At 39.3% G+C, this 27,673-nt stretch overlaps 2 protein-coding genes across 9 annotated transcripts in view; one reads left to right on the top strand and one right to left on the bottom strand.

The window, feature by feature from the left end:
• Positions 1-1,503: 1,503 nt before the first annotated feature.
• On the bottom strand, positions 1,504-9,546 carry flad1 (flavin adenine dinucleotide synthetase 1). Of its 6 annotated transcripts, none has more exons than XM_044116756.1 (13): positions 9,403-9,546; positions 9,172-9,245; positions 8,947-8,984; positions 8,362-8,452; positions 7,358-7,526; positions 6,559-6,936; positions 5,268-5,381; positions 4,898-5,165; positions 3,931-4,078; positions 3,560-3,658; positions 2,880-3,069; positions 1,923-1,996; positions 1,504-1,824 (listed from the first exon to the last, which is right to left on the bottom strand). In XM_044116756.1, the coding sequence occupies exons 4-13, from the start codon at positions 8,367-8,369 to the stop codon at positions 1,689-1,691; spliced, it is 1,584 nt and encodes a 527-aa protein (XP_043972691.1). In that variant the 5' UTR covers positions 8,370-8,452; positions 8,947-8,984; positions 9,172-9,245; positions 9,403-9,546; the 3' UTR covers positions 1,504-1,688. The 6 variants fall into 6 exon arrangements, with proteins under 6 accessions (XP_043972691.1, XP_043972689.1, XP_043972693.1 ...); XM_044116754.1 differs by having other exon boundaries at positions 9,077-9,245; positions 9,403-9,532; XM_044116758.1 differs by having other exon boundaries at positions 7,358-7,502; positions 9,403-9,532.
• A 1,180-nt stretch (positions 9,547-10,726) lies between these two features.
• shc1 (SHC (Src homology 2 domain containing) transforming protein 1) overlaps positions 10,727-27,673 on the top strand; it is a 28,743-nt gene continuing 11,796 nt past the window's right edge. For 2 of the 3 annotated variants that reach the window (XM_044116752.1, XM_044116751.1), the window contains exons 1-4: positions 10,727-10,978; positions 19,914-19,996; positions 25,440-25,604; positions 27,060-27,130. In XM_044116752.1, coding sequence (XP_043972687.1) covers positions 19,994-19,996; positions 25,440-25,604; positions 27,060-27,130 — 239 coding nt within the window. In that variant the 5' untranslated portion in view covers positions 10,727-10,978; positions 19,914-19,993. Of the gene's footprint in view, positions 10,979-19,913; positions 19,997-20,775; positions 25,605-27,059; positions 27,131-27,673 lie in introns of those variants that run through there. The other variant, XM_044116750.1, reaches the window with a different exon arrangement.

Here is a 27,673-nt window from a genome sequence, read left to right as displayed (position 1 = left end):
TAAGATTTTTTCTTAGAATAACATAAAATAGACTTTATTAGTCTCCAAGGTGGAAGTGGCACATGTGAAATTTTAAGTAATTTAAATATGACTAAACATAAAATATAAAAAATAAGCATACAAATAGAAATATATTAATCTATAAATGAGTCCAGGTTTTTTCTTAATGTAGAGGTAATAAACTATTTTTCTATGTTTGCATAGCATTTTCACAATGTCAGTAGTATTTATTTATATAGATTCTAAACAAAATGTTTATTAAAAAAAAACATTCTTTTGAATAGAAAATGTTTAATATCTTTTATATTGTACACTTCATCAAATAGAATTTAGCACACTTTATGAATACATTTAGTGGTTTCTTACCTGGAATGTTTTAAAAAGCTAAACTGGGCACAAAAAATAGCTTTCAGTTGTAAAGGTTGCTGAATTGTGATTTAGACCAAGGCATTTATGTGTTCAATTGAAATGACCTAGTCAAAGTAGAGACCAAAATCCAATCAAGAACCATTGACACTCACAGAGGTTTTCCATCCTACCTGAATGAACTTGAGCTATTTTAAGAAGAATGGGTAAAAACAGTAACTTGATGTGCCAGCTGGTAGAGGCACAACCAATTTAATTCCAGTAAATGTTCTCACATTGTTAATTTCTACACTGTAACCAAGTTTGGTTTTAACAAACACACTGGAAGTCTAACACTACATCATTTTTCAGCCAGAAGAATCATTTCAGGCAATGTCCCGGCGTGTTTGTCGCACCACCACAAGCCACCCCATGACATTTGTGCTGTGATTATGAAGCCCCCGTTTATTGCCTCTTATATTACTGTTATTATTAATAAATCAAGCAGGTCCGTGAAGCCAGGACAGAAAGTCGGGAGGGCTATAGGGGGAAAGAGAGAGTAGGACCGACCTAAAAGTGGTAATTGCCGGTGTAACAGTGTGTGCAGCCCCGCGGTGGCCTCGTAAGCGACCCGCTTTATTAGATCGGCCGGTATCGATCGTCGCTGCGCCGCGTTGACTAATCTCCAGGCGGAGCAGAGAGAGAGAGAGTGGATCGATGAGCCTGGATTCAATCATGTCTGGAAACAGAGAAGGTAATTTATTGTAATCACGGCTGGCTAAATTGGAAAACGTGAGAACAACGCGCCCGTGAGGTGCGCCTGAAGAACTACAACATGTGAGGAGGGAGCGGGAGCATCCCGGAGGGACGCTCGGTTAAACACGCAGCAGCTGGCCCGTCTCTGGATATAAAACACAGATTATTATGAGCCTGCTGGGTGACCTTCAGCTCTGTGTCCATGCTGCTGCACACACAGCGTCTTAAAACCTGATTTTCCTCACCTTTTCACATTATTCACAAATTCACTCCGATAACAGCTGTCTGTCGGAGCAGATTATTTGATTTAGAAACAAGACAAATGGATCAATGAATAAAACACCCTGCTGGGGTGCTCTGGATATCCTGCAGATCTGTGTGAAATATCACCAAGGCCAAAAAGACACATGAACTGATGTTTTATTCAGCAGCTTCGAAAACAGATTACTGTATTACACACTTTCTGTTCAGTCACATAAACATTGTGTGGAGTTTTCTAATCGTCATAAAATCCAAAATGCTGTTTATGAGAATATTGTGAATGTTAATCAGACATCTGAATAAAACAACTAAGACCAGGGACGATTTCAGGCACGGGAGTTTCGTTCCTCTTCTTCATTCTCGAGGAGGTAGGCTGGCTTGTAGCGCGTCACCCCCCTCTCGTTCACCACCTGGAGGGCCTTGTTTCGGTAGGAGTTGTCCATACTGCCAAGTGATGTATACCTGCAGGTGGACAAAAAAAGTTAAGGGGGAAGGAAAAAAAAATTATTTGAAAATGTTGGTCAAACCTGAAAAACCAAGAAGAAATAAGATATCTCTACCCTTTATCATACAGGATACAGTAGGGCACGTGTAACGTCCTCAAGAATGACCAGATGTCATGATATGTCCACTCCTGTAGCGTGAAGGAGACATTTGATTAAACATCCAACTTGATCATGCTGCTTTAGTCTATGGGAAACCATCTTCTAAATTAGTTAAAATTATTTCAGTAATACTTTGGGACAAGGAAACTCATTTTGGCAATGGAAAAATTTTTCATACTCTTATTTTCTTGTTCCACACTTAACCAGACCTGGAAAATCTGGTTTCATATATTTCATTTATAGTAACATTCCATGTAGGAATATTGTCTGCCTTGTTTCTCGGGAACAAGGCAGCTCATAGAACACTGCATCCTGGAGTTTGTTCTCTAAATCTTCACAAATGTGATTACTTATTAATCAAACGGCCGAGGGTGCTGTATTATATAAAATGGTCATTTTTGTACTAAGTTTGATTAATTTGATTTCATGCATTCCAAACGTAGGACCTGTGATAATGAGCACTGGGAATTGCAAACCTTAACAAGAAACATTCCTGCATTAATAGTGTGGGTCTGAACATTTAAACAATATTGGAACATATTTGTATAAAGAAACATAATAGTTTCTATTAAACCATTTAATTTGTCTTTAAATATTTAGGTTATTCCTGTAAACACAGAAGAAAAGCTACAACTACTCTGCATGAGTTGGAACAAAACTGAAAACTTGGATGCTAAATAATGGTTCACCACTAAGTGCCTTTTTAATGACTGAAGTAATAAAACTAAGCTCCTTGAGGGAAGAGAATTCTTTCTTTATTTCTTTCTTTAGCACATGGAAAATAAAAATGTTACTTTTCTAAAACACAAGGACACTTTTGTGTAACAGACTGTAAAAAAAAAAAAGCAAATAAAAATACAAATGTACATAAATAGAAATTAAACAGCTGGAATTGACATGAACATGGCTCACCAGTAGTGGGTTGACTCTCATGTATGCCGGCCAGCCAGGATCAGTGGGGCACATCGGTGTGAGGGTGTGGGAAGAGGGGTCACTTCTCCTGGTTCCCATCAAGACGGCTTTCAGCTCCGGCCTTTTGTCACGCAGCTCGTGAAGAGCCTGCCGGATACTTCCCTCCACCGAGATCAACTCTAGGTCATATCTGTTAAAAGACTGACGTGAATATTTGGGCCAGAAGCACTGCTTGTCCAAATACACTGTGCCTTCACATTACTACCAAAATCTTTAATGTGTTTTATTAGGGATTTTTAGTAGAGCATTATGAAGTGGAAGGACTCCAATATGGGCTTTAAAGCTTTTAGGTTCTGGCTGCAAGTTTGGTGTTGCTGTTAGGTATTAAGGTGAATTTTCAGCCCAGCCACCACTCTTTTGTGTTCATACTTAAATTAAACTGCACTCTGATGGACTCGGGTTACTAATGAGGAGACTGTATTTTGTTTATGTGTATTAGAGTAAAAGGGGATGAATATGAAAAACAAATCCAAAAAAAATAAAATAAAGGTTGCCATTTTAACGTCACAACACGTGAAAAAGTTCAGCGGACATGAGTTCTGCAGCAAAGCACTTTAAAATCTGCAGAAGGGTAAAAATTGAAATTGTCCCAGAGAGAATAGACTAATCTGCCGACTCACTTTTTTGTTGTGTCTTGGAGGAATCGCTCCATCTCTGGGAATGGGGAAACGTTACGGATGTACAGAGCTTTAACCTTGTCTTTCCCGTCTGGATACCGCCTGAGAGTGGAAGGAAGAGAGAAATCGGACATTAAAGATAAACATCAGGACGACAACGAAAGATTAGATAAGACAATCTGTCAAATACAGTCAAGAATGTAAAGAAAAAATAACCCCGTAAAAAAGATTCCGTCTCAAAGCTTATCCGAGTCTTTTTAGATCAGTGGTGCTATTATGTTGTTCATTTTAATTCTCCCCTCTGTCTCTCCTCTCTCAGGTGATGTGTATTTTAAAAAAACCCTCCTCCTTTTTCTCCTTTCCTTTACAGTTACCGTTTCAGTGTAGAGTAGTATAGATGGAGCAGAGCCGTGCAGTCTTTGCCTCCATTGAAACCAACGCAGACCTGCTCAGTTGAAAACCGATCCAGTGCCGTCTCTATTGTTTTCAGCGCACACTTCACTTTCTCGCCCAATGCTGTGCCTGAGGAAAGAACTCCACGGTGAGATTATGGTTCATAATCAAAAGTAAATAGGCACAAGTTGTTTAACTTATTTTATCATTTGGTCTAAGAAAATATAATTTTTGTAATAATGCACCATTACATTCTTAATATTTTTTCTTCATTTACTGGTCTCTGAACATCTAGCCTGTTGCTATGCAGATGTGCACAAATATGTTGCCTCTGGTAAAAATAAATCTGAAAAATCAAACCTATTCAATAAAGAAAAAAAAAAAGTAATCGCAGATCATTTCAAATAATTGTGGCACACTTTTTGGTAAGGCTAAAAATTCATATAAAATGAAAGTAATGGAAGTATTTGTGTTCATAGGTGTTTACTTATCATAATTTCTATTAACTTTTAAATTCTCCAGGTAGGTCTGGGCCAGAACTAAAAATTACCATTTGGAAAGTAAATGTACTTAACATTAAATTATTTCCCCCCCTAATCTTTCAATGAGATTTTGTTAGTACTATAAACTTTGAATGTATTTTAAGGTGTTTTTCACCTGTGCACATCTGCACATTTAAACACTGATAATAAGCATGAATCCATCCATCCATTTTCTGTACACCCTTGTCCCTCGGGGGGTCGGGAGGTGCTGGTGTCTATATCCAGTGAATGTTTTGGGCGAGAGGCAGAGACAGGACAGGCCGCCAGTCTGTCGCAGGGCTACGTATTAATCATATATACTAATAATAGACATAAATGCAAAAAAGTAAAATAATGATACAGGTGTTAAACATTTAAAGTGCTAAAGCTATTGTCCTTCTCTGGACTTTAGCTTTGCAGGCCTCACCACTGTTGGCCAGTCTGTAGACCTCTGCAGGGGCAATAGTCACTGGGTCTTTGATTAAGGACACAACACTTCCTTGGGGCAGCTGATCAACCAGTTGAGCTCGGGCTTTGTCCACCTGCTCCTGGCTGTCTGAATCCAGGACCAGTCTGACTTTGCAATAATTACTCAACCATTCGGGGTAAGAACCAAGAGCCACCCTTCGGCCCCAACTGGCCTGCAGTTCGGTGAGCACGGGCGCAATCTCTGTTTCTTCTACATCTACAAACACCTGAAATGGGCACGTTTAGTCAGTTCAGTCGCAGTAAAACACCAGGGTTCTTTTTTTTTTTTTTTTTTTTTTTTGTAATTAACAGCTGTAGGGTGATGTTACCTCGCGAGAGTGAAATGTTGTTCCTGGACTAGCAAAGAGGTGCTCCAGCCCTGTGAAGGCCAACTCCATGAAGGACGGGGTCCCTGGAAACACGTACACATTACGCACACTGACCTGTAAGAAGACGAGCAAAACGTTATAAGGAAAGATACGTGCAACAATGGCTGCAACTAATTTAGAGTCAAAAGGTACATTTAAAACCAAATATACATATTTATAATTATGATTATTCTCAGTCCAATTTTAAAAGCAATTTCCGGAGAGTTATAATGCAAAACAACTTCTGCCTCTCCAGCAACAACCTGTTGTCTTCCTTTCTTCTGTTAAAGATATTTCCTTAAAATATATTTTAGTGCTGACAGAGCTGGCAGGCTGTCTCCTGGGAAACAGGATTATGCAAAAAATCTCTGACTGCACACAGGTTAGATACAGAGTTTATAATTTCAAATTCAAGACTTTAAGTTTTCTAAAAATTCACTCACTTTCTTTAAGAACATTTTTTTAACCAACCTACATCTTAGTGTCATCTATTTATGAAGCATTTAAAGTTTGTACTTAAGCTATATATTTTAGAAAATGGGTTATGGACACATTTATATTATACTAAGGCTTTATTTCTATATGTAACCTAAATGGTTTTTAAATCAATGGCTTCATTCCATTTATGATCAAAAAACAATGTCGTTTTGGTGTCCAGTCTGTCTGAATCGTGTTTCATGGAATCATAAAGATGCGCCTAACTAATGCAGACAATTTTGGTGTAGCTTTATGTTTGATAGCACAAATCACTTGGCTAACATACTCCAGGAGGATGTAGTGTAAAACAGAGGATGATTGTGGGGAAAGATACCCAAAGACCCACTGTAAAGTACAGTGGAGGATGTGGAGTGCTGTGTGCTACTCTTTCAACAATCCAAGGAACATTGTTAGAGTGCAGACCATGACGCACTCATCACTAGCTCATTCAGCAGGAAAATGTTTTCAAAAGATATGATCACCACAGAAATTGTTCACAAGACATATCTGGTGATCTCAACCCTGGACCTACAAGACCCAATATCTCTGAGAGAAGATTAAGAAAAGAGAGCAGGAGCAAGTCACCAGGACTCTAAATAGTCTATAAACGCTGAGCAAAGAGGGAAAGACAATGATCTCTCTCTCTACATGCTCCAATTTTGTAAAATCCTTCAGGAGAAGACTAAGGAATATTCTACTGATGCTAATCATTTACAGGTGTGTTTTCTTCATTTGATTTTTATGGTGTTATTTTTTTTATCCTGAGCTCACTTACCACTGGGTAGCGCTGCCGTTTTCCAGTCTGAGGGTCGATCCCATAGTTAAGTTTAGCTGACCGAGGCACCATAGCTAGCTTCATGGCCGGGCTGTCTGTGTCCGTCACTCCGAAGAATTCTTCAACCAGCTGGGTGAGATCAGGATGGGGATACACCTCCTCCTGGAATGCTGCGGCAATGCTTTCAAAGGTGATATCATCATGAGTGGGGCCCACACCTCCCGATGTTATAAGGTGGGTGTACTGAGAGGAGAGGACGACAACCTCCTTAGCTATGACCTCATGTATATCCGGTATGACCGTTATACGCTGCACTGACACTCCGAGTCTTCTGAGAGCTCGAGTTAGGAAGGTGCTGTTGGTGTCCACTGTGTGACCCTGAAAGAGATGCATAAGTTAGTTTCCAACCCAACTCCGACAACAAATTCAAGGACTTTTCAAAAAGGAAAAAAGGAAAAAGGAAGTCCCATCTGATGAAATTCAAGGACCCAGAGTAGGACTGTCTGGAGGGTCAGCCCTGACATTGACTGAATCAAAGACTTCATGTTTATATCAGAATTGTTTCAAGTTGTGGCAGGCTTGTCGTTTTAAGACAAAGCATCACTGGCTCATCAAACAAGTTTTACAAGGTTTTCTCAGAGTTTTGACAAGCCAACAGTGCAGCGGATGACAGAGTTTCTGTTTAGAATATCAAATACATCAAAGCCTATAGATTTATTCAGGGAAAACATCCAAAACATGTCAAAAATGTTACTCTCAATTATGTAAACCCAACAAAAAATAAAAAATAAAAAATTACCTTGAGTATCTCATCTCCTATGATGAGAATGGCGGCTGTAGGAGCGTCAGCGCTGACTGCAGAGGACGAACTGGCACCCTGGCTGTTAGTGGACATGGTTGCTTTGCTGAGCTGTGCTGCCAGTCTCCTCACACGCACCACTGCTCTGTTCAGACCAGGTAGTGAAAAGCTGAGAAGGACAGAGCAAAAATACAAAAGGAGGTCTGGGAATATCGGCATTAAATAAAGCTACAAAACTTGTCAGGTCAACTAAAACTAATGAGGAAAAAAATACGATGTACAGTGCCATCCAAAAATATTCATACCTCTTCAACATCTCAAAATTTTGTCACAAAACCTACATTTGTTTTACCGGGATTTTATGGGATGGAACAGTAATACAAGTTGAGGGAAACTCATACATGAATTTTGCATTTTTGATACTATTAAATTCCCGACAAAGTGAGAGAGTCCCCTTTACTCTGATGCATCGCAATGAAATCTCATGCAGAAAACTACTTTTAGAAGTCACCTTCTTAGTAAACAGAGTCTACCAGTGTATTAATTTCCAGCAGTTCTGTGAAGGACTCAGAAATTTGTTGCAGAACAAATAGCATCATGAAGACCAATCAGCAGAAAGGAAAGGTGAGTGACAAAACAGTTGAGAAACAGAAATAGATTATAAAACAATATCCCAAGTTTTAAAAAAATATAACAGAGTGCTGCTCAATTTATCATAAAGAGGCCTGTGGTAACTCTGGAGGAGCTGCAGAAGTCTACAGCTCAGCTGTGATTAATCGTCCACTGGTATGCATTCCACAAATTTGTCCTTCACGGAAGAGTAGCAAGAAAGCCGTAAGAAATTTATGATGGGAGTTAAAATGTAAAACGGTTCAAGAGATTATGAATACTTTTGCAAGGCACTGTATGTCATCTCAATGTACACTTTACCCCTCTGTCCATAAATATCAATACATTATAATAATCACACGATGACCCCATTGATGTAAGAAAATGATGCTTACATCAACATGGATCCGCATGGAGCACCTAAAATTATTCCAATGAAGCTCAGGCCCTCTTGTTCTTCATAAATTGTCACCTACTAAGGAGTATCTTGGTGGAAAGATTTTAATAGAGAATAGCAGAGAGAGAGAAAAACGAGAAAGAAAATAGGAAGAAATGTTGTGATTAAGGGATGCATTTCAGCTGCACAGAAGAAATGCTGCAAAGCATCACAGATCTACAGTCAAGACTAGATTTTCACTTAATCAAATATTTATCTTCTGTCTGTCTCAAAGCAAATTTCCTGAATCTTGTAAAACATTGTGAGTTATTTTTACTTTTTCATGTAAAACTGTTGTAAAGAAACTGATACAGCATGGATATTAGCCTGCATCTTTATTGCATATACTTCAGTTATTTTCGTAATGACTTGACCAACAATAATTTCATGATTTAGACCAACAATTAACAAACTTGTTCTGCAATCTAAGGTATCTTTGAAATCAAGCGTGAACTTGAACTAACGCATAGAGTTTAGTTTAGCTACAAACTACCACAGTCTTAAAAATCAACCGTTTCGTTGTTTAATCACAAATCTGAGATACCTGAGATAAGCATCGCTGTTAGATGATTAATTCGCCTCCTGTAAGTAGCACAAACAGCAAGCAATAAGTACGCTAACATGCTGTTTTAACACATGTATTTAACTGCCTTTTAACAATGTATTCTACTTACATCCATTAGTTAATTCCAGAGACACGCTCGCTGCAGTTTTGTTAGGATTTAACCGTTAAACTCTGAAATTAACATTTAAAATCTAGGGAACTTACCCCTGAACATGATATGCCCTTCTTCCGTACGTATCCTTACAGTTGTGACGACATGTCGTTCAAGTGAAAACGACCTATCACAATCAGGAAAGCGTCACTTGACAAGCTATCATTATTATGGAGGTGTGCTTTAGCAGTTAGCAATTTCATGTATGCAGAAACCGTTGTTTTGCTTCAACTAATACATCCTATATATAGAATTCTATTAAACTCAATAAACATCTAAATTACCGGTATCCAGGCACGTCGAGCGCCTACTTCCTCCGTCATAACGGATACGAGAGAATGCTATAAAATGCTACAGATGCTAAATGCTGCACCCGCTTCTTCTCTGAGTTCTAAATTAGTTCTTCACCACGTGCGCCCCCAGTGGCAAAAAAGTCAGGACTGAACAATCTTATCAAACCTTTCTCGCCCTGAAGTCTTAATATTTGGACTTGCTGCCGTAAACCGTAATTTTATAAATAATAAAATTAAAATCATTAGTACACGATGGTTGTACATAAATTTTATCATATAAAAATATTTTTAAAGAGCAAGAAGTTCCAAAATAACTTCATAAAACCATAAGTACATTATTTGTTACATAAATCATGTACTGGTTATACTGGGGCATTAATGAATATTAGAACAGTTAAGGGAAATTTACTAGTCTCGATATATGGTGGGTTTTTTTTGTCAGTAGCTAAACAGGCATCATTATCATATGAATAAAACATATTTTTATATAAAACAATTGATATAAAAACACATTGAAAACAAGTGAAATGCATAAGCAAAATAATTTCTTTTATTTATTTAAGATAAATAAATAAAATGCTTTATTTTATGTATTTAAATTTATTTATTTCAATCTGGATGTGTAATTTAATAATGAAAGTATAGATAAGAGTTAGTTTGAAATTCCAAAAATGTGACCGTTAGGTTAACTGGTCTCTCCAAATTGTCCTATGCATGTCTATAATGCACTGTGATGAACTGGTGACCTGTCCATGGTGCACCCTGCATCTTGCTAAATGAGTGCCAGGAAAAGTGGGTATAGACAATAAGTGGGTTTAGACAATAATGTCATTGTCTATACTTTGATTGTATAGACAATGAATGGTGTTAGACGTAATCCCTGCCTGAGAACAAGCATTTATACTAAAACCGCCAATGCTAATTTTTAAAGGAACTGTAAAGGGTTTCCTTAGCAGATGCATTGTGCTGCTATATTAAACTTTAAACTTGTTTTAGTTCATGAAACTGAACGAAAATGGAAGGAAAAACTTCCAATAGGGAACAGAAATCATCCAACTGTTCAAGCAAAACAACTTTTGGCCTCTATTTCTATTTTACGCAACCTGCAGACTGGTCCAGGACCAGGTGCAACGAAGCAGCCAAACACACACACACACACACACACACGCGCACACCCACACGCACACACACACACACACACACACACACACACACACACACACACACACACACACCCACACACACACACACAGGAACCGCGGCCAGATGACGTTGCCATTTGTTCGCGGAAGTGGCTTCTGTCGTGACTGTTGAGGGGGGGAGCGCTGCTGAGGGGGGAGGAAAAAGGAAAGGCAGGGGAAAGAAGAAGGAGAAGAAGAAACTGACAAAGAAGAAAAAGAAGTTTAGAATAACCTTTTCAGAAGTTAAAGTAACTTGGAAGTAGTGTGTAGACATAAAACCCTCTCGACGCTGCGCGCTGTTTACATGACTTTAAGCTAAAGTTTGTGCAGCAACAGCAGGCTGTGAGGCAGGAGGAGCAGCTGCGGAAAGGGGAGGAAGAGAGCTGGTAAGTTTCTCGTTAAAAGTTAACTGACCGCACTCTTTTTGGTTCACGGCTCGGACGCTGTGAGCCAAGCTCTCGCACTTTTCATGCATGTGAAAAGTTCCTGGGACACTTTAGAGTCTGTAATGTGCGCTGAGAAATGCTTTTGTATTTGTGCTTTTCGAACAGTGTAGTATGTTCACACATTGCATCAAAATGTTTAACTTGTGATGCGTTAAGGTGTTTGACAACGCCGTATAGAAAAAGGTGGGCAGCTATTTTAATTCCAAATGGGTACATGAGAGCAGGAGTCAGTTAACGATCTTCAGTCTACTGCTTGTATCAGTAGTTACTGCAAAAGGTACTATGCCAATAAGACAGCAGAAGCGTTTTGTTATCATACTGTAAAAACTCTTTTAATGAAAAATAATATGAAAAAAAATTATTTGCACATTGTATATTGAATGTTGTTAGATGTAATCCCTGAGAACAGCAATCTGCAAAACTTTATTTAGTTGTAACAATGCAGAGAATGTAGAATTTATGGAAAAATACATTTTTCAAATAGTTTTTTTTAATCCTACCCACTTTCATTTAGTTATCAAACCATTTAGCAAATATTATTGTACAAAATATTATTGTGTAAAAACTGTGACTGAAATTTTCACCGATTTACAGATTTTTCCCATTTTAGTTCCCCTTGACCCCACACCTAGTTGTGTTATAACATTTCCGAGGAGATTTATGGATGCAGTGAAAGAGCTCATGAAGTTAGTTGGTGGGAGTTTAGATGCAGAGGATAGGACAAATGGTTTGCCGTGGCGACCCCTGAAAGGAAAAGCAGAAGAAGTTTTACGCTACACAGTTTAATATCAAACAAAGCTAACGTGTAAATACAAAAAGCAGTTTGGAAATGATAATTCCATGATCGGTATATGAAAAAACAAACAAACAATCAACTCATTGTGGATTGCTGTAGCTGTTTCCAAGTTAAGCCATGCGCTAGTCCCAAATAATGATGTAAGATGAGTTTGGTTTCACCTGCCACAGCTGGTGCTTATTACTGCCAGAACTATAGAATCAAGGAATAACGTAAATAGAACCTGCCTGACAACATGAAGTGGACTAAAAGTTCTCAAAAAGCAAAATACAATGCCCTGATATAATAATCAAGTTACTGAACCACATCAATTTAGAAAGATTTAAAAAGCCATTTTAAGGTTTTGGTTGTTATAAGAACAGTACTAAGAGCTGCTTTGCACAAATAGAGAAACTATGGAACAGTGGTGAACCTTCGAATAAGTAGCCAGTGAACCAAAATCTACTCACCCCAGTTTATGTCAATGTTCAATAATCTTAGATTCAACAGCGACAAAGAGGCTGGTCAAAAATATTCAAATAAAACCTCTCGCTTCACAAAATGCTTTTGGGTTGCAAAATATTTGAATATTTTTTGTGTAATAATCTTGCTTCCAGCAATCCCCGTGACCTTCACTATTTTAGGCACCATGATCTGCATATACTGTTCTGGGACTCCATTCTAACATGCCAAATAACTTAATGGCGTGCAAGGTGTGCATGAAGGACAACTGCAATCCAACCAACAGATATTGCAGTTCTTTGCAGTACATTTTCATGCACAAATTGATGCAATTATGATGTATTGTGCAGTTCTCGATAAGTTCACTTACAAAGGCTGATAGTTGTTACGGTTCCAAAGAAAGATTGCTTAACACAATTACTCATTGCATTTGGAAACACATTGCACAAAACTAAGTTAATTTGCAAAACTGAATATTTTTGACAAAATGTTCGAATAAACATTTTTGTTATATAATCGCCTGGAACCATGGTTGTAGTATACATTTTATTTGTTGTGGAAGCGCCATTGCACATTACCAACATAATTGTGATATCATTTGTCTTTCTGCAAGGAAATTTTAGGTTGTGTAAGATTGATGAGTTCTCTGAAGACATTTACTCTTTAAAGGACATGTTAAGGCAGTGGTGCATTTCCCCTTAAATTGCGGTAGCCACCCTCCTGCAATTCAGTTTACCTTATTCATGTAAATTCACATCCAGAAATGCGTCATCCAATCAGTCCAATCATGTAAACAGATTTAAATTAATATATTCCAGTTCAACTTGAGTTACAATACAATGCACTCAGATACTGATCATTGAGCCAGTTGGTAAATGGGAGTCTAAGGAAGACTAGCTAAATTCATGGAGTCTTTGACTTTGCAGCAACACTTCACCTTGAGCAAGAATGTGTGCAGAAAGATCATTTGCATTGTCCTGTTTAAGAAATGTTTCTATTGCGTTAAAGGTTCTGTTTTTTACACACATGCTGCCATTGCATAAGTTTAAATTAGATTTGCAAAGAACAATGATACAACCTTGAAGGAACACATGCCCTGGCTTTTGGACTTTTGCTCATAACTTTCTGTGTGCCCCTTTTTATTGACTCATATTTATAACGTCTCACATTTCAAAAGCAACCTTTTTCTGCACTAGCTTTGGGCAAACCTTCTATGTATTGTCAGAGTCACACTATGATGCTCCAGGCTCTGCGAAATTGTCAGAGAGATAAGGCATAGAGTCAGTCTGTGCACACATGGGCACAAATCTGCACACAATCAGACAAAATAAGTTAGAGCTATGCTCCACTATGTCTTGCAATTATTATCTGTGGAGACCAGCCAGCGTAAACACACCTCGGATCCACTGAAACAGGGTCACTGTGACAGAGTTGAAGCTCAGAGTGAACGAATGAAGGATAGACACACTATTATGGAAACAGACTGAAGGCAATGCAGGATGATTGAGGTGACTGAAACCAGCATGCTTGGAGCTCTTATCAGGGTCAGCCACAAGGCTCAGACCAGCAGCCCGTGACATGATATTAAATGGTGGAAGTTATCATCACTGATGAAATGCAGCCGAAGAGAAGGTGCAATCAGCCAGAGATCCTCCGCCCCCTAAAAAAAACTCAGATTCAGACACATGACAGGAGCCTAACAAATAGCACACGTACACATAAACATACAAGGGCAAACGTGGCACAGAGAGAAGGACAGTCCGAGACGTGAACTGTCAGTCAGAGAGGAGCGTCATGGTCACACTGTCACAACACCCCCTCAGTCTAAAATCCATTTGATTAAAGTGGGATCTGTCCAGTTCTGCTTGGATCCCATCAGTCACAAGTAAGAACTTTAGAGCTGATTGACAGGAGAGAGTGACATTTGGTTGTTATTATTACTTCACTAACATGGGTTGTGCAGACTGCTACAAACTCTGCAACACAACGATGTCCCACCAATAGTCTTAGATATTCTTGTGTGTTGATGTGCATATTATTCAGAATAATTGAGTCTTTTAATAATAGAAAGTTTACTGTTTCCTGACGGGACATTCAGCATTGTTAGTGTGTGACGCTGTGAAGATAAATTCTTCTGTCTTTTTATACTGGTGTTGTTAGGGTACTCTTATATGTGTGTGTGTGTGTGTGTGTGTGTTGTGGGAAAGAAACGTGGGAGTTTGTTTTTGAGCTCATAGCATGTCCGTCTCTACCATACACAATGGGCCTGAAGCTCAGCCGTGTTTCCTCCTGTGGGTTATGGCTCAGTGCTGCAAGCTCATGGTTGAGTGCACAGTGTGAGCTACAGGTTTGACCAAAGCTTGATGTGTAAGGTGATGAACTCCAGAAGTAAGTGTAGCTGCCTTGTCGTTTATTCAAACTTTATACAAGCTTACATTTTAATTTTAGCTGACTTATTTGTAGATTTTGCTTAACGTAACTATATCATCACAATGGGCTACTCCTTATATCTGGTAGCCTAATTCAGTTTGGCTTTTAGCTATCAAAATATTAAATATACTGGTCAACCAAAATGTTGGATTTCACTTGGTTTCTAGTCTGTCACTCAGTAGAACGCATGATTAAATAATTAAATGTTGACCTGTTGAATCATTGTGAAGGAGAAAGCACAATGTTAGTAGATGTGGAACCAAATGACAACTGATCCCTGTACTATCAGTTATCAGTTTGGATGTTGCAATATCCCTGTTGGGGTTTAGCAATACACAAAAAATATGTTGACATTCCAGTATAAGCTCAATATAAATATAACAAACATCTATTTGGATGGTAAAATATGTTTATAAAATTTAGATTTCTTGTATACAAATTCTGCATGCCAGTATTTGAGCTTTTTAAATGTAGTAATTTGGTATCTTCACTCACTCGTTACTGACAATAGTACTCAAGATGCTAAAGACCAAGGAGAGGTATTCCAGGTAGAGTAGCAACAAGAGAGATGTGAGGAAAACGGTAATTTCTCTTAACTAATGTTGTACAAATTTTTAACAATAGCATTGGTTTTCTAGCAATTTATCACCACTCTGAATAATTTAACTCACTTATTGGTCTTGTGTTCAGCAGGGAATGAGATCACACAAGGTTGGAAAAATACCACTGAACATATCAAGGATAACTGAATAGATGAAGATCAATAAATGCTACAATGTCTGGGGTTCCATACACATATTCTTATTCAGGTGGTAAGTGGCATTGATTTGTGGGTTGGTGTTTAAACTAGTTTCAGTAACAACATTTATATAATCTAGTTAAACCTCATTTCCTGATGAAAAAGAAGCTAAAAACCTGATGCATTTTTGTTTTTACTTTTTAGGTTGGAAAAAAGTTTAAAGTTGGTAAATGTTATGTTTGACATACAACTATTTAATCAAAGCGTGTTTAAATAAAACAAGACGATGCAGACAGAATATTATAACTTTTGACCTCCTCATGATTAAATATGAAAGTGCTTGATATCTAGTCAATTTAAATTAAATGGTCAAACAAACTATTGCCACAACCGGGAAGTTATAACTGGAAGTTGTAGAGTAAATGAAGTGAGGTTTAGTGTAGCAGGAAGGGAAGGATGGAAGGAGATAGAGATGAGGGATTGTGGCTAGGGGGGTGATTGTGGGAGGGGGTGGGTCAACCAAAAATAGCCATCTCACATGTTTGCTGTGTGTGTAGTGAGCTGTGAAACAAGCAGAGAGACGTCCTGTTGAATGTCTTGCTAATCTAATGTCTCAGCTTGATTTTTTGCTAATGTAATTGCCTTTTTTCAGCTGGTTTTGCATGCAGTCATGTCTTTTCTCAGCAACACAAATTCTGTCTGTTCTTTCTCTTCTCTGGACGACAATATTTTGTTTTTAATGAGTTCTAGCGGCTAACTGTGCCTCCGATGATAAAAGTCTATGAGAACAGCCAAGCGACTGTCAAAACTTATCAGCTCATCTGCAGTTATTTTTTGCCCTGGTGTATTAAAAGGGTTGAGTTAGTCTTCAGGCAGCTGATGCAAAGTGTGTATGAAATCCAGGCCACTTTGCTTAGTTTATTTTTATTGTTTTACTCAATAAATACCGATTTAATGCTGTGTTTAAAGAGTCATTCGGTCTCTATACAAATCAAATCAAGCCATTGTTCTCTTGCGCCAGGCAAGCTGAAACAGAAATATTTCACTCCTGGCTTCTTTGCAGGTAATTCCTTTCATTCCACAATGTGTGTTTTAACATGTTGTGTGGATTTTTGCCTTTCTTTTGTCACTGTTTCTCCTTGGTTGTCCTGACTTTCATTACTTTCTCCCCACCTCAGTTATTGCTCTATTTGTGTCTGCGCCAGTGGTATCAAGGCAGTCTCATGATTTTCTTTACAGCAAACCCAAAACATGCATAAAAACAAGTGAGGCTCAGCCTTTGGAACAGGGCGAGTTTAATCATACTTCTCCCTAAGTTCGCAACTTTGGGTCATTTTCCTGTTTTTGAGTAATTTCTAGTGAAAACGCTGATTACAGAGGCGCGAGCAGGAGGTTAGTCGCTTCCCATATTTTTTATTAGTATTCATAGTCCCATGAATAAAAAGCATGCTGGGGAATGAGTAGCTGCAAGGGCATCATTGGAGCATGATGCAGCTGGGGTTCTGTGCTTAATGTCTGCGTCTTCATCTGCTGATGTGTTTTTAGTGTTGCAGACACACAGGCAGCTTGTGTTGGCAAATGGAATATGTGGTAAGATATTCAAATTATACAACCAGCTAATGGTAAACAGGATATGCCACAATAGTTGATTATTTGCTGAGGTTAATGTGAGAATTCACAAAATTACCTGTTGTGTACACCTCAGTACTATCAAAAAAATTGCCATTACATCACTGTACCCAACCCTGCAGTCAATGAGCTAGTCAATGGGTTTAGTCAGCATTATTCAAAAAGTGTCAAATAAGTGGATTTTAGCATTGGATATCTGCTTTGTAAAACCAAAAGAAAGCCAAATGAGAGAAGTTTTGAAGATTTTTAGGTTTTCTGGCTTTAGAATATCAATAACTTTTTAGGATGAAACAGCAAAATTCAGTAGATTACTTAAAAACAGCTAAATATTGATAAACCTGGAGGGCATATTTACTGCACATCTTTTAAATGTATTTAGAAATGTACTACGGTAGTTACACAGTCTTAAAGGGTGTTTCAGTATGAGTTGTCCTTTATTTTTGCCTGAAGCATAAAACTAAAGCCAGCATAAACTCATGGAGCCCGGCTTATAAAAATTTATCGTGGGATTGCACAAATTGTACTCACTGGTCAGTTTATTAGTCTCAGCTACGTCAAACTGATGCAGTCTATAATAGCCAAGCAATAAATCCTACCTTAATAAAGACAGTCTGTTTTTTTTCCAGCAGTATTTTGTTGGTGATTTAGAGGAAAAGAACACAGGCCATCAGTGTAGTATACATTTAAGTAAAGCGCCAAAAGGCACAAAGTTAAGAATTAGAATTGAGCCACATTTTACAAAACACATCTATCAGAGGCAAATACAGCGGAGGAGATAAATCAGTGACTGAGGCTGTGTGAATGAAATGCAGGGATTTATTTGGCTGCAACATCATATGAATATATGTGATTGGCCATAACTGCTCTATTAATATCACACATTAATAATAACACACATTTTCATATGTGTGCATCCTTGATTTAATGTTGATCTGTGGAACATCTCTAGTTTGCAGTTGTCACACTCATTCCAGTTTTAGGTTTAGTCTTCATGATGTTTTCTGTTCACTGATGTTCTCTAACAAACCTCTGAGACCTTGAGTCCTTAACAGATCAGCTGGATTTATATTAACATTAAATTCCACTTGGTTTACATAAGTGATTTCTGAAAGAGACTGGTTACACTGATATAACGGTAAAATACAAATTCACATCACATTTTTCAGATTTGACTTAATAAAAGTGAAACACATCAGTATTCACTCACTTTACAATGTCTTGTGCATTAAAGTCTTAAGTTTTAATGACACTTTTGTGAGGCACTGTGGTGTATTTAACCAACTTTGAGGTTTTCCTGTATTTTTACATGGAAGGGAACCGTTTTATCAACATGTAGTCAAAGAGCTAAACTAGTTCCGCTTTTGCTTTTGTCCTAAGTCTTAAAATAAGGGGGTCTACTCTTTATGAACTACAGCTGAGAATCCAAACTGTTTAAGAAATTCAAAACCCAGTCAGAATATCTTTTTAAAAAAATTTTTTTTTAAATGCTGCATTTCTGAGGAACTGAAGAGGGTTCTTTTGCCACTGTTTCTTATGTCTCACAGGCTAACTGTCTCACCATTCACCTCTACCAGTCGTATCAACGTGTCGTAATGGACGTAATTCTGAACATATGTAGTTGCTCGATTCTTGTGTGTTGCAGGAAGTCTTTCTGTACTATCCACTCTGCTGAGCATCTGCGGCAGCTTTCTGCTTTTCTGCAGCACTGACGTCTTATCAGATATGCTTGAATATTGGGGCCAATCTCTTCGATATCTTGTCTTTCTGTACTTTCCCCTGTAGCTGTACTCATGTTATGTATTATGTGTAGAGGATATGAAAAAGAAATCAGCAGTTGTTCTTGCTGACAGATGAATTTTCAGTTCTACTGTCCAAATTTTATGAAGTTAATGTTTCAATCCAAAGTTTTAGGTCAGATTTGGGTTGAGTGTCCCTTCCTTCGGTGTGCAGCACCTAATTTAGCCATTGTTTGTTAGAAGATGCAACAATTTTATTGTTGCAGCCAGCACCATGCTTCACTTTGAACATCATGTTCTTTCAGTGATGTTCATGGCTGATTTGGTACCAAATATACTTGTGGGAATAATAACTTTTTTTCTTTTCAAACCCTAAAACACATTTATTTATTTTTGCATTGCTACATCAATGCAATTTAAAATTTATTTTTGTCGAGGTTAGATGTTTGTTTTTAAGACTGCTTCTTTCTTGCCGCCTTATACCATCGCTGTGAAATTTAAAAAAATAAGGATTGCTGGGGAGTCTACAACATAACCATAGTAGTTGCTATGGTTAGCAACTACTGCAATGAGGTTCCTGTAGACCTCATTGCAGCCTCCCTAACCAGTTTCCTCTTAATCTGTTGTGGAGTGATATTCACTTCTGGGTAATATCGATGTTTTCTCCACTACATGATGACTGCTCTCACTTTGTTCAGTTGTGCATCCAAAGATCCCAACACACTTCACTCCAAGCCAAACAGTCAACATATAGTCAAGTGGTGACTGACCATTCGTATTTGCACAAACCTTTCATACAATGGCACAGACCACCTGAGGGACATCTCTCTCACTTCATTCCTGTACCCCCGGGAGTTCCCACATCCCTCTTTTCCTCCCTGCATCCTCTGTTCTAGTTACAAATTGCCACAGAGCTACACACCACACTTTCCTGCAGATAGCCTTCTCCTTGAACAACGACATTACATGTTCCTTTTCCTTTCACGAGTTAACCATCTTCCAGTCTTAGTGACATAGTAATTATTTAGTGAAGAATCATACAAATGTACATAACTCCTCACTGCGTTAGTTCAGCGTTACAAAAAGTATTCATGTCTCCTGCAGGTACAAAAACCGGATAGTGGAAGCAGACTAGCTGAAGAGAAATATCAGCATTGCTGTCTGAGTGCATTTCCACGTAAAACATGGCAAGTAACTTCTGACCAATCAGACACTTTTTCACAGAGCACTGACGGAATATATCTACATAAATGAGAGCTGATTTTAGGACGTACTTAGGATGAAGTACGTCAGGGCTTTAATGCTTTAGAAAATCATTTCCTTTCTCCTGACTGATACCTTTCAGAAAAGGATGTTGGATGCTCTCAGTGGAACCTGGCTTATACTAGATCAGCTAAAATTTATGTTGGTTTTTCAGAGTAATTGATAGCAGTCGAGTACTGTCTATTATTAAACATCAGTTTGAATGTGGTTGTTAATTTTGAGCATATCCACAAATGCAAGGGGAAGTGCACGCTCTTGCAACTACATGGTTTTAGTTCTTTTATATATTTTTTAATTCTATCCCCCACCTGAAAGATTTCAGTTTCTTTCTGAATTGAGTGGAAAAGGTGTTAGATCACCTTAAAGGCAGTTCTGATGATCTCACATCTACTGTAGAGTTTCTTCCCTTCTGTCTGCTTTCATCAAGGTTAAGTAGTGTGACCTTCTGTCACTGTCCACCATGTGAATGGAGGGGCTGCACTTCTTTTCAATCTCTAACTGTTTCTCAGGTTACCAAACATGAAAAAGGGAGGAGTTGTGACCAACAAACATCATAAAGCCCAGTCTAACACACACATCCATCCTCTCTTCTATTCCTTCCTTCTTCCACATCCCCATCTCTCCCTGGAGTGTGTGCATTAACGTGCAGGAGCGCAGCATCTCGCTGTGCATGCACATGTACTCTGCTAAATGACTCTGGCTGCAGAGAGGAGATGGGGGAGGAAACAGGAAGGAGGTAGCATGGGAGAAAAGAAGCTGGGGAGGGCACATACAGCGGCACACGCATGTGTGTCTGAGAGGGAGAGAGAGCGAGGAAGAGGAGAGAGACGGTAAGAGAGAAAATGGGAGGCAGCATCACCCACCCAGACCGGGAGGAGAGGAAGGGAGGGCAGACAGCGTGTTCGTCCCTCCAACAGACAGAGGTGGAAGGGAAGTGGGTATGAGAGACAGAAGGGGAGCACAATGAAGGAGTGCCATTGTCCATCCTGGCAGCATTGCTGTTTCACCATCTGCTGAAAGACGGAAAGAGACGGAGGAGGGGGCAAGAAAAAGAAGAGAACGCGGAGGAGGAGAGGATAGAAGGAGAAAAGCTACCGGCAATGACTTTGTGAATTGATCAAGCAGAAGAGTGGATCAGAGGAGAAGCACGTTTATTTTTTTTTTCTATGTCAGGGAGTGGAGGGAAGGAGAGCCAGACAGAGGAAGAGGACGGATGTTCGGACAGTTCGGGGATGTTTAAACATTAATGTGACTTTCAGATTAATATGGATCTTGGCTTTAGATAAATGGCTGTTACTTATAAACTGCATGCTTTATAAACCAAAAAATGAACTACTAATGTTTTGCCATTTCTTTTAAAAAAAGGCAGATTTGTTAGACTTAATTTATACAGAGAAATTTTATTACTTTTCAAATTTTTCTATCAGAATAAGATCTGCTCAGCAGCAGGAGTTATGTTATACAATCATCTTTAACTGCTGCAGCGAATATTCAGGTGTTTTTTATGCAACTTTTTTTAACATTGGTTGTCTTCTAAATTCTAGCATAAAGATGTTGTTCTTTACAGCATACTGTTAATCTGAATTTTGTTGCTGTTCTTGCAATATTGTTAAGTTTATCACTCCAACTGGAGTCGGTGCATTCAGTCAGTGGAGATGTCAACATTGATTGGGTTTTATGGCTGGTGTGATGTTGGTCAAACTTTGATCATTTCCTGAACTGTATTGATCTAAGAGTCTGTAGTTCTTTTTTTCCTGCCATTGGATGAAAAAAAGCTCTAATGTAGAGTCTTTGATGCAACAGCTAGTAGATAATTGCTTGCCGAAGCAGTTATCTCTTTGAAGATTTCTGCTGTTGTTGGGACTTCTTGGCATAAATCCTCTGCAGGCATTTCTCCTAATGTCTGTTGCCATCGCAACGGGCGGCAGCTGCAGACAGAACATGATGTAAAAATCTTTTCTTTTTGTCCTTGTCTTTTTTAAACTGGTGCTGTTCCATTTGGTATTTGTACGCATTTTATAGATAACTAGTTATAGTTGCATCTTGTTTCTTTTTAACTGGATTTTCTTTATTCTCTAGTCTTTGAGTCAGGGTTGTTTCAGGTCATCTATACCCTCTTACCCTTTCTGTAGGGTTGTCCAGTTTATCAGTCAAGCTTGATGTGCTGCTGTCAGGCATTACTGGATAAATGAATTATCCTTCTGATTTCTCTTGTACATATCGGTGAGTACAGCTGCTTGGCCTCAAGGCTGTGCTTCATGGTGTGTTGGTGACTCAGGATTTCTGTCCATTTTGAGGGTCATCATCTTTGTCACCTGACCTACACTGTGTTCAGTGCACTAAAATAATATACCAGGTCCGCTACGCCTTTGTTAAGGAATACTTGTAGTTTCCTCTGTACTACTTGCTTATCCATGCATACTGGATCTCTTGCCTTTTTAAAGTGCTAATCTTTTTTCTGGAGTTTCAGTTGTTCTGGATAATATTTGCCTGTGTATGTTTGTCCAGCCATAATTCTTTACAGCTTTCTGGAGCTCATCCCAGCCTTTCTAACTGGCAGTGCTTTAGTATGACTGGATCCTCCGTGGTGCTTTTTGGCCAACACCAGATGGATGGCTAGCTAGAGTTGCTAGACAATCCCTCTGAGGTGCTAGACTTGTGTAGGCGACTGTTCCTTTGCCATGAATCCAGCGCCCACTATAATCTTGAGTAGTGTCACTTCAGGCCTAGTAGATCATTTAAATGTCAGTGTGGAAGGAAGGCATAAAATAAGCCGCTTGCTTGCAATTATTAAAACTTTGGTGCCAAATTAAAAACTTTGGTGCATATTGTTTGGATAAACAGGTCATCTTAAATAGGCATGGATGAATAGTGCCTCATGAGGTGGGACTGTTGGTGTAGCACTGCCTCCTTCTGAGCTTGAACTGTTTTCAGACTGAATTATTGGAGGGATTTGGAGTTTAAGGAGACTGTTAATGCAAACAGACTGTCTTTTCTAGGTTGGACTATGCAGAACATGAGATGTTTAAGAGTGTTTGTGCACTGGAAGCTTTGCCTTAGATAGGGAATGAATAAAAATCTGGGTTTGCGCATATTAAAAATGTCTGCATCAACACTCTTCTCTCAGGTAATCTGGGCTTGCTGTTTGAACTAGGAAGTGCTAAAGCAAGTTGGTGCAAAGTGCAATGGGTTCATGTTAAACATCAGTGAGCCTCCATTCAGGGAACCCTAAGTGAGGAAGTCTAAACCAGACCTGTCAGGTCTCATCATCATCACTACAAGCTCCCTGGTAGGCACCATCATCCTGTGACCTACATTCTGCAGTGTTACATCACCGCCGTGCTACTGCAGTGTGTGTTAGTGTACCAGACACTGGCAGGATCTCAGTTTCAACGTACCGCTATCAAATGGTGCTTCAGAAAACAAAAAAATGCATCCTTACCTGGGTGGCCAGTTATAGGGAGCAAACTTGAACCAAGGCCGGATCTGTTGTTTTAGCCATATCAGTAACCTAATTCAGGAATGGGCTCAACTCTGCCAGCCCAGTCTTAATTACAAACTTTTCATCTGTCAGTTTTTCTAAAGCCACCATGTTTAGTCTCTAGCTATCCACAATCCTTGCGTAGAAAGGCAAAAAAAAAAGCACAGTTCAACTTTAATATATTCAAATAACGAACTGTTAAACTAGGCAGCCTGGAGAACGGGCGAGCAATCGGGGGAGGGGGTGAGGGGGAGCGAGAGATCATCTGGAAGAGGCGAGAGGACGTGGTGGCTCGCGAGAAGGCAGAGGCATTGGAGAGGCAGAGGTTGGCAGAGTACATTGTGTGGAGGAAGAGAGAGGACTTCCAAGATAAAAAAGGAGACAGAGAGAAGGGAGGAAAGGGCTCTGAGAAAGGGAAGGAGGCTTCACCAGAAGTGATTTGGAAGAGGAGAGAAGACGAAGAAGAAGAAGGGGAAGCAGGGAGGGATAGAGCAAAGGCCATTCAGAGAGGACATGAAAGCATTTGGAGGAAGAGGGAGAGGGAGTGAAAAAGGCAGCCAGTGACGGATTCACATTGCTTTTGAAACAAGTGTTCAGAAGACTGTACAAAGAGTTTGGCAGTAGTCGTACATCAGTAAGCCTCCTCTCTCTTTTCTTTAGCAGCTCTGCAGGTGTTTGCTATGTTATCGACCAGTTGAAGTTGTATATTATGCATGTGTTGGTGCTGTTTAGTTGGTGTGCACAGCGTCTTTTAGAAACCCCATGTTGGCCGCTAATAGAATTTTTATAGGCCTACATCAAGCAAGGTAGATTCGGCAAAAGGAACTGCTTCACACGTGCACACCAACACACACATGAAGATATGTACTGCCCCACACATGTAGACAGATCATTAGCAAGTGTGCACCCCTAAGACAAACAAGAGGGGCGCTTAGAGAGACAATCACTTGTGTTGATTCTTCATGGTGCTGGTGATATCTGAATAACACTTACTCTTTGCCGATTACGTCGGGATGAGGCACTCACGGATGTCGTTTTACATTGGGTGCAAACACCAAAAGGAAGCCTCTGTGGAGAGCTAAAGGCTCGTCTTCATCTATTCAGGGGAACTGGACAAACAAAAACTTTACAAAAGAACTGAGGACAACATGAGCTGTACTTGTGCACTAATAAACTATTTTCATCTGTATTCCAACTTTATGGTGGAGGCCCAGCTTCTCCAACGCACCGTCTCCCATCTTGCATTCATTGTGGATAAAGCCAATTTTATTGCAGTTTATTTTCGGCTGCTTGGTAACAAGTGGAGGACAAACAACCAGACAGATGGATGTAGAGCTCTTGCAGTGAGCAAGAAGGACAGATGGTTGTATCTCCTTTCAAAGGGAAACTTTGAATTGTGAGTCAAAAAGACTTTAAATCGCTGCAGACAGTGTGGACTTAAAATCTCGCCCTGCATAATTATGGAGCTTGTGCAGAAAGCCAAGTACACCCACATTCGGAGTGAGTCGTTGAGCTCAACCGATGAAACAAACTCCAACCCATCATCGTTTCCGCCTTCCAGCCCAGTCACCCCACTTACCCCCTCCCCTGGTTTACCGTCTTCTCTCTCCTCCTCGTCGCTCACTCCCATCTTGCCCCCCACATCTCCCAGACAGGCTGAAAACAGCCCTACCACTCTCTGCTCCTTCTTCCCCAGTATGAGATCCCTTCGTCTGGGTGTCTCCGCTACCCTTCTCCCAGGACCCAGGGTTGCTAGCAGGTCGCCGCCTCAGGCGCCTGTTGAGTCCTCTGGAGATGACAGGAGCAATTCCAGTTCCTCTCCTCCTCTTCATCAACACGTTGCCCTCCTAACTGCTCCCTGTCCCCCTCCCCGACCTCCTCTGCAGGACATGAACCGGCTTGCAGGGGCCTCCAGAAGGGCACGGGTGGAAGGAGGTCAGCTGGGAGGAGATGAATGGACACGCCATGGCTCCTTTGTCAACAAGCCCATCCGTGGCTGGCTGCATTCAGACAATGTGGTCAGCACCAGTGGCGTTTGCTATACAGTACGGGTAAGCTAGCACTCTTGTATTATCACTCTCTTTGGATACATAAGATGTGAAAACATGCAGTCAGTCAGAGAACAATCTGAGAGATTAACAGTATTTTAGGGATAAGAACCATTATTTATTGATTTTTATTTATATAAGTAAAAGTTCACAAATCATAAGCGCTTTGAAGAGAACAAGGATGTTAAAAAACATAAAAATAAACACAAAGACAGGGTGTTAAGCTTACAGCTTTCACTAGGCATGGGTTGGTTACCATTGTCAACAATTGGTATGACAGAAAATCTTAGTTCTTTTGAAAGCTTAAAGTTAACTGAACAATGTCTAATACTGACACAGTCAGTAAATAGTACTTTAATGCATAGTCTTCACTTTGAAGTATTGTGTTTTTAGTGTTGTGAGATCTCATGCCGCGAGATCTCATTACACCGCAATATAGTTTTGCTCATAAGTTTACATACCATGTTAAACTTTTAGTTTTTGTTAAAGCATTTTTCAAAGAATATAGATGAAACTAAATTTACATGAAACATAAAGGAGCCCAAAGACTTACTGCCTTTTTTACACACACACTAATCACAAGCAATACCAGAGGTGAGGATTGTTGCCTTCAGGAGCTATTTAAGCGATGTGTTTCAGCTTGTAAGATATGTAATCAAAACAAAACTTCCAGGCTCTGAATTTGTGATCAGGGTCTGCTGTGTAGTTTCTGTTGTCTATATATTATACAGTTGTGCTGCACTTTTTTTGAAAAATGTTATTTTTATTATATTATTTTCCTGGTATGAATAATAAAAATATTTTCAACTGATTTTCCAAACTTTATTCTCAGTCTTGTGTAAATATTTTTTTTTCCGTAACTTATTTCCTTCCTTGTGTCCATTGTTCCTTTGTTTCTTCCTCCCTTTTGCCCTGCGTTCCTTGTGTATCCTTTCTTGATCCCGTCAACCCTACCTTGTTTGTGTCCTTCTTCTTCTGTTATCTATTCTTCCATCCTTCTTTCTGTCCCTCCTTTCTTTCAGTTTCTGGATTTTGCAGCTTCAATATTTAAAGCCTGGCTGTTGCAGAAATATTGGTCCTAAATTTGCTGTGCATTTATGTAATTTACATTTTAAGAGGATCATAAAATCCCTGAGATCTGCAAAGTCTAGAATATTTACATGAAAAGTGTCGGAACTCTGAAATTCAAAAGAGCAGATACAATTGTTGCATACTAAACTGCTTCATCCAACAGCTAACGGTGGATGAAAGAGAGTCTTTGTATCATTCATATTTTGTTTTTAAAAAGACTTTGACTTTTCCCAGGGTATGTAAACTTATGAGCACAACTGTAAAGGTTTCTCTGGCCAGGCTGCCATGTGTTCAGAATTTTCTTTAGTTTGCTTCCTGTGTGTTTCATGTTACAGCAACAAAGGAAATGTTTCTTGTTAACTTGTTGCCTTCCTGTTTCCTAAACAGTACATGGGCTGTGTGGAGGTGCTACAGTCAATGAGAGCTCTTGACTTCAGCACCAGAACTCAGGTCACCAGGTGAGAATGTGCATAGCTCATGTGTGTCAGCTGTCTTTTCCTTCTCTTGTTTTGACATTGTGAGAGGGTGAGAATGTCAGAAAAGTGGCAGTGGTTAGACATATTGGGTTCGTACGCTGACATGCTCTGCTCACCTCCCAAGTCTTTTTCTACCACTTCTCTTTCTGTCCTGCTTTGCTTACTTGTTTTTTTTTTACTCTCTGTCAGTGTGTGTTTCTGTGCACGCAGTGGTGTGTGTGTGTGTGTGCGTGTGTGTGTGTGTGTGTGTATATATGCACCCCTGCTGTTCCCTGAAGCCTTAAATTAGAACACTCTGGAATACTGTTGGTTTCCTTGTGGTTTCCGGAGTGATATTTGTCTCACTGGTAAAGAGCAGCACAGTTGACAGCGAAGATAAATTCTCCTGCCCTCTGCCAGATTTCTTTTCAATCTGCCTAAACATGAATTCAGTAAAGAGAAAGTAACTTGCCTGACTTGTGTGTGTATATATATATATATATATATATATATATATATACATATAAATCTTTGTGTTTGTGTTTA

Source organism: Gambusia affinis, linkage group LG05, assembly GCF_019740435.1.
Source record: "Gambusia affinis linkage group LG05, SWU_Gaff_1.0, whole genome shotgun sequence".
Lineage (NCBI taxonomy): Eukaryota > Metazoa > Chordata > Actinopteri > Cyprinodontiformes > Poeciliidae > Gambusia > Gambusia affinis.
This window is presented reverse-complemented; position numbering and strand designations above follow the sequence as displayed.

Bases quoted from the DNA above. Each gene is read 5' to 3' on its own strand.
- flad1 (XM_044116756.1), bottom strand. The intron at 4,079-4,897 runs GTGAGGCCTGCA...TTCTTTCCTCAG, and splicing joins CTACAGACTGGCCAACAGTG to GCACAGCATTGGGCGAGAAA. The intron at 3,070-3,559 runs GTGAGTCGGCAG...GTCTTTTAACAG, and splicing joins CTCCAAGACACAACAAAAAA to ATATGACCTAGAGTTGATCT.